At 44.0% G+C, this 9,503-nt stretch overlaps 1 protein-coding gene across 1 annotated transcript; it reads left to right on the top strand.

The window, feature by feature from the left end:
• The first annotated feature begins 1,006 nt into the window (after window positions 1–1,006).
• Window positions 1,007–7,112, top strand: RND1 (Rho family GTPase 1). The gene is made up of 5 exons (XM_073563462.1): window positions 1,007–1,231; window positions 2,350–2,437; window positions 5,747–5,856; window positions 5,966–6,100; window positions 6,451–7,112. The coding sequence occupies exons 1-5, from the start codon at window positions 1,112–1,114 to the stop codon at window positions 6,694–6,696; spliced, it is 699 nt and encodes a 232-aa protein (XP_073419563.1). The 5' UTR covers window positions 1,007–1,111; the 3' UTR covers window positions 6,697–7,112.
• The last annotated feature ends 2,391 nt before the right edge of the window (window positions 7,113–9,503 follow it).

The raw sequence follows: 9,503 nt of genomic DNA, 5'->3' as shown, positions 1-9,503 counted from the left end.
AATACCCGGCACTGCCGCCGGCACTCGGGACCGGAGTGTGCGGCTGTATGTATTTCTATGCAGCTGAGCGCGTCGAGTGCCGGTCGCAGTGCCGGGTATTGAGACGCAAGACTTGTGCAAGTTTCTCACAAGTGTGACCCCGGCCTTAGACGTGTGCTGCTACTCTCCACCGATAATGATTGGAGTTACTGAAGAAGAAGACGCCATCGGTCAGAGCCGTCTTTATCCTTTCGTGTTTGGAAACGTTTGCTATTGTCTGACCGCTCACCTCCATTATTGTCCCTATAAGCCCATGTGCTGCGTTACACCACGGACTCTGCCGATGGCTGGACATATTTATGGGCCCGGTGCTCCGCAGATTGGCCTGAGAGCACATTGGGGCACGTTGGTGTGCGCGTAGCGGATCCGCCTTCAGTGCTCACCCAGGCTGACCTGCAGGTGGCTTCCGATTTCCCACACTGGCACGGCGGAGCAATACACAGCGGAAGTATTTCCAGTGCCGTACCCTATGCCACAATACGTCTGGTCGCAGTAGTTGGGGCTCGTGGCGTGGCTCAGGCTGGCCATGGGGCCCTGGTGCCGCCCTGCCCTACACTTCGCTATGGGACCACAGTGGGAATTCTTTCATTTCCATAGGGTTCCCAGCCTAGTTTTAGTGGTGCCCTAATTGTGCCACCACGTCTGACCCGGGGGAGCCCTGGTGCCATCATACAGGGATGTGGAGAGCTCACCCCTATATCAGCACAGTAGACATGCAGGTGTGTAGGAAAGCTGAATGGTGGCTATCCTAGTGACACTGATGGTTCCGGTCCGCGTACCCGGCCACCCGGGCGCACACTGTATACCAGGGCACATTACACCCACATGCCTTTCATTAGGTCGCTGGACCGCGGGTTATCACACTAAGGAGGCGGGGCGTGCTACAGAGCCGGCCGCGGATTGGCCCTCGGGCTCCGAGTCCTCGCCTTGTGATTGGCGCGGAGCTGCCTATATATACAGCGGAATGTGCCCAGAAGGCTCAGAGCGCCGCTGGATTCTCGTGCGAGCTTTTTGCGTCGCTAATTGGAAGCCGCTTTGTGTTCTGCGCGTCCTGAGCTGTTACCGCCATACAATGAAGGAGAGAAGGAATCCTCAGCCCGCCGTGGTCCGGTGCAAGCTGGTGCTGGTCGGGGAGGTGCACTGTGGGAAGACGGCGATGCTGCAAGTGCTGGCGAAGGACTGTTACCCTGAGGTGAGTTATTGTGGGGTCGCTGCGGAGTGGGTCCTCTCCCGGGCTTTGTACTGGGGCCCTCTAACCCCGGTGCCCAGCTTCCCATGTAGCCCTGTGACATTGCTGGGATGCCAGTGCACTGGGCTGTGACTGCATTGTTCCCAGGCTCCGGACTGACGTGCCAGCAGCCCTGGTCCAGATCAGATGCCCTGTCCTGGCATTTACACTCTGCTGGGTGGTGTGGGTGTATGTGGTGGCACCAGGATGCCCATGTGTGATGCCACTTTATTGGACCATTCCGATGTTCCCATTTCTGGCCTGGTTGTCGGCTGGCTCATTAACCTTAATTAATAAATTCTAATTAGTGGTGTTTGAGACCCTTGGTTAATGTGGTGAGAATGATGCCATCTGTGGGGGCACACATGATGGGCACTGGTGTGAAGTTGTGCTCTTTGTAACAAAGGCTGTGTGGTGAATTATTGGGTAATTTGGGGTGCAATCATTTGTGATCCATTTCATATTGAGATGATGGGACATGCAGATCACTAATCCTAAAAATGGGGGGCTGATAAAGGTCAACCTGTCACCCCAGGGTTACATGTAGTGGTGGTGTGAATGCTGATTGTGTACACTGTCTTTCTAGCCACCAGCTTATGGCTATTGTGCAGGTGTCATTACCTGTGACATTGTAACAATGCATTGTTATCCCGTCCTTCATCACACAATGGTCACAATTTTCTTATCTGAACTGTGTAAACCGATTGGGCAGATAAGTGTTTTAGTTGTCAGGAATTTGCAGAAATGTCAATATTTGCTGAGCTTTTCTCTGGAGTTCTGAAGTCTGACTCTGGTTTTTCTCCTTTGTCTTGCTTGTCTGGATTGTCTCCTTGTGTGGTGCACTTGCCTTGCGTATCAATATCTGTATGTTGCAGTGGTGCCATTGAGACACGTGTGCTTGCGTTGGCTGCAGTGGTGTCGGCGAGCTCTCTTGCCCGCAGTTCCATTGTGTTGCGTAGGTGTCAACTCCCCTGTGCTTGTGTTGGCTCCGATGATGTCCTAGCACTGCTCTGTTGCACTGAAGTATCTCTGTTGGCTGCAGTGTTGTCAGTAAGCTATATATGTGTGTCTCTTGTTTCTAGACCTATGTACCCACAGTGTTTGAGAACTACACAGCTAGCTTGGAGACGGAGGAGAATCGTGTGGAGCTCAGCTTATGGGACACATCAGGTATGTATTGTGCAAGGAGCAACATGATCCTGTCATTAAGATTGCATTATTAAAGCGGATTAATATACGGCTTCATTCAACTAAGCTCTACATGCTGGAGATGGGCAATTTATTTTAAACGAGAGACTAAATAAAGTCGTTTTATTTAGCTAAGGGTTACATGTTGACTTGTAGACATGTGACATGAGATCAAGTGACTGCGATAGCAGGGCTATAATAACTGGGAATGATGAGCAATGACCATTTGCAATGAGGCGTAACTCGTTGGTCTCAGAAAACAAAAAAAACAAACTGACCCTTGACCTATCCTCCAGTGTCGTGTGCAGGATGAGTTGGGTATGCTGCTTTAGGGCCAAGTATTGGGGAAAGAGAAAGGGATTTTAGATATATTATAGCTGACTACAGTTGCTCAGGAGAACGTCAGTGTTTCTGTTTCGACCCATCCTATTGTAGTTACAGCAGATGTCTGCTTGCTCAGATACAGGAAGGAAGCAATGAACTGCCATTTTTGTTTAGTTTGACACCCTCAATGGCCTTTATCCTGCTGTTAGCATTATGGTATTGGTGACTGATGGACAAATGGCTACAAAGACAGATGCTGCTAATGTCTGCCAGCCATATTTATTTATCCTGGGGTGTCCCTACAATTGGGATTATAGAGTAAAATTATGATTTCCCACATCACCAGCATTGTTGGACCTTACCCCAAGATATTAATTCATTCAAGCCTAAAAGCTGCTCTTCAGAAACGTTCCTCCAGATTCCTCGAAGGACATGTTAAAGCTTTTTTATGAAAGCAGCAATGTGTTCTTCTAGGTGTTGGGCCCAGACATGTTCCTGCATTGTCTTATGATATGCCTTCTCTTGTGCTAACCTTCCAGTATTATGGGAGTGAGGAGTGGACAGTTATAGGTGGGAATGAACTGTAGAGCTTTCTACATTCCTCTTACAGGGCCATAATGAAAGGTTTATGGCGTTGCTTGCTGGGTGCTGTTCTACTGGTCTTTCAAGCCTGAAACTGCCCTCAGGGAAATGTGAATGGGAGCCACTGGTGGCCAACATCTATTGGTCATTTCCATACTTAAGAGCAACATTGTGACTGCTAACTAGATGGAATTGTTCATTCTCCTGAATGTTGTCCAAAAAAGGCCCATCTCCTTATGCTCTCTCGCTTCCATTTTATGGCTTTTCAGTCACTGGGATGTTTTTGTTTCCATTAGTTTTACAATGAACCTAGCAAAAAAAAAGTTACGTATTTCAAAAAGGTTTTTGAAAGCAGTGTTCCTTATTTTCTTCTGAATGCTGGCCATCTTGTGTACTCATTGGATACGTCTCCTTAGTGTGTGTCTTTAATCTTGTCGTGCTCTAATACAGGCCCTTGTGCCATTGATTTTGGATTACCTTTCCAGAGGTGCAGTGCTGGCTATTTGCTATGCACAGCCAGTCTAGTCAATGCTGCAGATCAGTGGCAGGAATCTTCTCGCCAGAATTGTACATTCAGCTACGCAGTTCCTGAAGAGCCCCAGGGGAAGGGATGCAGCAGGCACCAGCCAGTCCTTGAACAGTACACTGGCTATGCCAGGTCGCCAGCCAGGACTCGGAATGAAATTATTGGCTGCAACTAATTTCAAAGTTAAAATCTTCACCTTTGGGGAGTGAGCACAGCTTTAGTTTTAATAGCTGATATTTGAAACTTTGCTTCTAATGTATATTTAACCATGACCCATGTCTGGATGTTTCATCCTGTGCATCTGGGATGTGTGATCTCAGTAATTTGGAAGTGTTTGGCGCTATTGCTACTACTGAACCCTGGCACATAACCAGTGGCATACAGCACTGAGTAGGATCACCTATAATAGTTACGTCCTTATCATGCATCTTTCGATATAGAATATCTTGATGGGGGACAGGAGGCTGCAGACTAACAGGATTGGTCTGAGCTTGTTGCTATGGAAACTGTTCTCCTAGTCAGGGAGGGGGTATTTGCTATTCTAAGCACGAAGCTGCTGAGCTGAAACCTGAACGGGAGGGTGAAGTGCGGAAAGCTTACGACTTCCAGCTCTCGTGCCCGGTGTGTGCCTAAGGGGTGCTGTCCAGGCGTCATACCCCCCAAATAAACTCCTTTACTTAATTTCTTTTTTGCTCTAAGAGCTACCCGTTGTCTCTGGCCTCTTAAGTCGTTGAGAAGGCTCTTGTGCATGGTGGCTCACTTGGCATGCTCTGCTGGAAAACTCATGATTGCTCCTTCTTTGAGGCGGTCATTAAACTGATGTGGTTTCCCAAACCTCTTCTCTACAGAGAGGCTGTTGTCACTTATAATGGCCTCCTCAGGGAAGGATTGCTCCAGAATTTACCCATGTTCAGTCTAAGTAGCCAACTTGTCCCTGAAATTCTCAGCTCAATTTGGATCACAAAGCTTTCAATAAAGTCCAATAATGGCAGAATAAAAGGAAAATATCTTCTCCACTGTTCCCAACATGTGGCTTGTGAGCTGCATGTGGCTCTAAGTCATAGATGAATAGGGTAGCTGCTAAAACTACATTCTAAGCGAACACCTAGATGGTCACCAGAATTTAGAGCTCATATCTCCAGAGTGGTTCCATGGACCATGGTATAATCATGGCTGTAAAGCCATATTGGTGGTTCACCAGTGCACCGCAGTTTGCTTTTTGCACTAATATTTCAACTTTATTTTTTGTGCTTTTTGCTTACTATTTCTTAAAATGTTGCCATAAGTTATTGCATCAAATAGATAATCCCTGTTTCATTTTGTTTTCTTAATATTGTGCTTCCACACCACTTATTTTATTTAGCTGCATAACATTGGTCACCTCTGCTGGAGGATCCACTTTTTCTGAATGACTATAGACCATAGTCTGCTTCCTGGAAGTAAAACTTACAGAAGTGACACCCTTAAATGGCAATGACAGAAAAAGCTTTTATGTAATCTGATAAACAAAAATGTCTTTTGTAGTTTAGTATAGCCTGTGCCTAACTTGCATGTCTTCCCAGTATACAGTGGAGCCACTTGTGTATTTTACCAAATAACCCAAATTCCTCTCTGGCATGTGTAGTAGGGGCTGTCTGTTATGTAATAGTTTTTCCAATAGTGATGGCATTAACATTTAAGTACATAAGGGTAAATGATGTGTTTTTTTTTTTTTCTTGTTTTTTTTTTTTTTTTTTCCTTCCAAATGCAAAGAAAGCAATTGGCAGTTTAGTTAAACTTATTTTTGCATTCCATGTGAATGGTGGCAAGCATGTGTCTGATCTTCACACTTGTTGACCATTTATCTCTTCTCTTGACAGGTTCTCCTTATTACGATAATGTCCGTCCCCTCTGCTACAGTGACTCTGATGCTGTGCTGCTCTGCTTTGATGTGAGCCGACCAGAAAGCCTTGATAGTGCATTAAAGAAGGTGGGTAATTTTCAGTTTTCTGCTCAGTCAGCATAGACGGATGTATTTATACTAGTGAAATTGATGCAAAAGATCACTACATTTATTCTGACTTTCTGTATCCTTTTAGTGGAAGACAGAAATTGTGGACTACTGCCCCAACACAAGAATACTTCTGATAGGCTGCAAAACAGACTTAAGAACTGACCTCAGCACAATTATGGAGCTGTCCAACCAGAAACAGACCCCAGTGTCATATGAACAGGTTTGTGCATAATTCAACGTGAAATACATGACACTTCTATCACATCCACCATGAAATGCTGATCTGTTCGCTATGACCTCGATGCAGTTCATTTTGTAGTAATTGGTTATGACTAGTCTGTACTTGGTCTGCAACCAACTGGCACTTGTGCCAAATTGGCAACATGTTTGTTAGTATAAATTGGGACGTTTAGTGTTGGATTCCCTTGTGCTTCATTGTCCATGGTAGCACAAAGCTTTGTGGGAACATGGACTGGATGTAAGTTGGCATTGTGTACCAAAATACATTTATCAATCACCCTTGTACCTATGTATTATAACAGTCCACCATTTTTTAACATCTCTTTTCAGGGATGTGCTGCTGCCAAGCAACTAGGAGCTGAGAGCTATCTAGAGTGTTCAGCCTTCACATCAGAAAAAAGTGTGCACAGCATATTTCGCTCTGCATCCTCACTGTGTCTGTCTAAACCTACACCCCCCAACCGTAGAAGCCCTGTCCGGAGTTTATCGAAGAGACTCTTAAATCTACCTAGTCGCTCTGAATTAATCTCTTCCACCTTCAAGAAAGAGAAGGCCAAGAGCTGTTGCCTGATGTAGGGCTGCATGAAACATGGACTCTTGTATTAGATTTTGGACATTCCCCAGCGTTCTTTATCATTACTGGCAGAGAACGCCGGGCCCGGGGGTGAAGATCCTGAGCGCAGTAGCCTCACCCCCAGGGATTGAGCTGGCACAGAGGCTTGGAGAAGAAGGGCTGAGAAAACTTGCACAAAGACTTGATTGCACATAAAAGGTGGAGTTGAAATCCAAATGGTGTGGTGGAGGATGTCCAGAGGCCACTAAAATAAAAGGATGCTTTCATTAGAATTATCCCTTCCCATACCTTGGCCAACTCCCTGGACTTGCCAGAAAATTATCATTACAGTGTTAACCCTGTGGTACTTGTGCCTGTACATTACTGTATAGGTAGCAGCTGTTGGTGAAACTGCTGATTAAAGTGGTTTTCTTCCCTGCGCTGTGAAGACTGTATACATTTTTTTTAATTTTAATCAACTGTAAATCTGTGTGCTTGATCTGTGACACTACACTTATTTATTGACAATATATGGGAGAAACAAATCTGGACTTTTTAATTTCAAAACATCTTGGCACGGCATAAATAAACTTTTTTTTTATGGAAATCTTGAAGCAATCTCGTGTTGGATTTGCAAGATTACATCACTACCACATAATTAAAGACACGTGCATACAGTCCAAAAACACGTGTGATGCTTTCTTTATTAAAGGTATGCAACTTTAGATTTGACAGATTAGCTCAATATGGCTTGAAGGGGAGTCCCACATTTTGCTGTTTGTGATTTTCAATGAACAAGGAAGCTCTGCCACCCCACCCAGTTTTAGAGTACATTGCCATGAGTCTTGTTGGAAAGTATCCTAAAAAAGGGCAATGTCTCTGCAAAACTAATCCTCAGTCTATAGCCCATGGACATTCTTATTTTTTTAAGATGATCCCAGTTTCATTAAAGCACTTGGATGTGTTAGCTAACTACCTGGCTGTTCTACCCAGTGCTGAATCTGAGCAGTCACCAACTGCTCCTGCCAGGGATTCAATGGTTCAAAGTCCTTTCCAGTTTGCTCTGCTGATGTGAAATGACTGCCTACATCATGCTGATTGACAGCCCCCGCTGCCTAACTGCAAAGAGCTGCCTGTCAATTAGCATGACATCGGTAGTCACACCCCATCAGCAGAACAGAGAGAAGCTGCTGCTCTGTCAGTGGAGACTGCTGACTCGCTGGCATATGTGGTTTGTGACCACTGAGCTGGCAGAGATTGGCAGTGGGCAGAAAAGGCATGGAGTTAGCCTTTTGACTACTTTTTGCTATGGGTCTAAGAACTAATTTGTCCTGGCTTACCCTTTTAAAGTACAATACTACATATTCTTTGCAGAGACTAACCTCAACGATATTGGCTGCTTAAGACAAAATACTTATGGTGTTCCACTATACACTTTTAAAAAAGGAATGTTATGGTCAGGCATACAAATGTATACACCTGGGAAACTACTGATCATTTGTAGAAAACTCTAGAAAGGTGTCTTTATTCCCATGCCACAGAAGCCATACCTGTATTGTATGTCAGTGAGAAACAGTGAAAATATGTGCTCACAATGTCAAGGGTATTAATTGGCAGGTTAAAAGAGGAAAAACCCTTTAAATGTGTGGATACATTGATATATCATGCATAAGTGATATTGTATAAAATAGATGTATACTACCACAGATGATGGAGAAAAGGTTTTATGTAAACCATGCCCAAGAGAAAACCCTGTGTCTTTCCCTATATGTCATAAGGTACAGCCCTATCTGACCTCAGAGGTTAGCACCCCCGTTCAGCAAAGGCTGACCCTGTCAGGTCCTATTAAATAGTGAAAGCTACTTAGGATATTATAGGATCCCAAGGACTCAATCTAGTGCAAATAACGTGTAATGGCTTTCCAAATCAAACTCCAGTTAAATATATGGTGTATAAAGACATATGTAAAATATAAGACATACTTAATTCAGATTACTTGTCTGCATCCCTTGCTGTGTATAACCTTGATGGTTCCTCAGGAGGCTCCAGGAAAGTATGATGTCTACATGAAGTCCATGATGAAAGTGCTGTCCAGATTGCAGGTGCACAGTGATAATGCATGTGTGCATAAATAGCCCTACAAATAAAAGGGCATGTACATGATTTATAAATGCCCTTTAAAGCAACAGTCAAACAAATTATTAAGTATAGTAGAAAGTAAAACTGCTCACCCTTCTGTGTAATCGAGGTACCTAGGAGGCTACAGTTATAGCACTGTCCATATGATAGAACAGAGTTTGGTGTGTTTGAACCCCCAAGCCTGTCTCCACCTTAATAACCAGGCCAAATTTTACAATTCTGACCACCATCACTTTGTGGAACACCTCAATGAATGTCACTGAGACTTTTGTGACACTTAACTTCATGGTAAGATTTATTTGACATGACTTGCATTTATGAAAAAAATAAAATTTGGCAAAAATTTTGCAGTTCTTATGACCTAAAAACAGAATTGTCACACAATAGCTAATAAATAACATTTCCCACATGTCTACATCAGCACAATTTTTCAAACAATTGTTTTTGGTTAGGAAGTTAGAAGGGTTTAAAGATGACCAGCAATTTTTTTTTTCTCATTTTTCCACCAAAAATTACAAAAAAAATACACAAGTGACACCATTCTAAAAACTGCACACCTCATGGTGCTGAAATCCACATTCAAAAAAGTTTATTTCCCCTACAGGTGCTTCAGTGGAACCGAAACAGTGGAAGTAAAAGAATATATAATTTTTTTCACAAAAAACTACTTTAAACCAGAGTTTGTTTTCAC

Source organism: Dendrobates tinctorius, unplaced genomic scaffold (assembly GCF_039654945.1).
Source record: "Dendrobates tinctorius isolate UK_male_01 unplaced genomic scaffold, ASM3965494v1 ptg000388l, whole genome shotgun sequence".
In the NCBI taxonomy this organism is placed as follows: Eukaryota; Metazoa; Chordata; class Amphibia; order Anura; family Dendrobatidae; genus Dendrobates; species Dendrobates tinctorius.
This window is presented reverse-complemented; position numbering and strand designations above follow the sequence as displayed.

Bases quoted from the DNA above. Each gene is read 5' to 3' on its own strand.
- RND1 (XM_073563462.1), top strand. From the start codon at position 1,112: ATGAAGGAGAGAAGGAATCCTCAGCCCGCCGTGGTCCGGTGCAAGCTG. The intron at 2,438-5,746 runs GTATGTATTGTG...TTCTCTTGACAG, and splicing joins CAGCTTATGGGACACATCAG to GTTCTCCTTATTACGATAAT. The intron at 6,101-6,450 runs GTTTGTGCATAA...ATCTCTTTTCAG, and splicing joins CCCCAGTGTCATATGAACAG to GGATGTGCTGCTGCCAAGCA.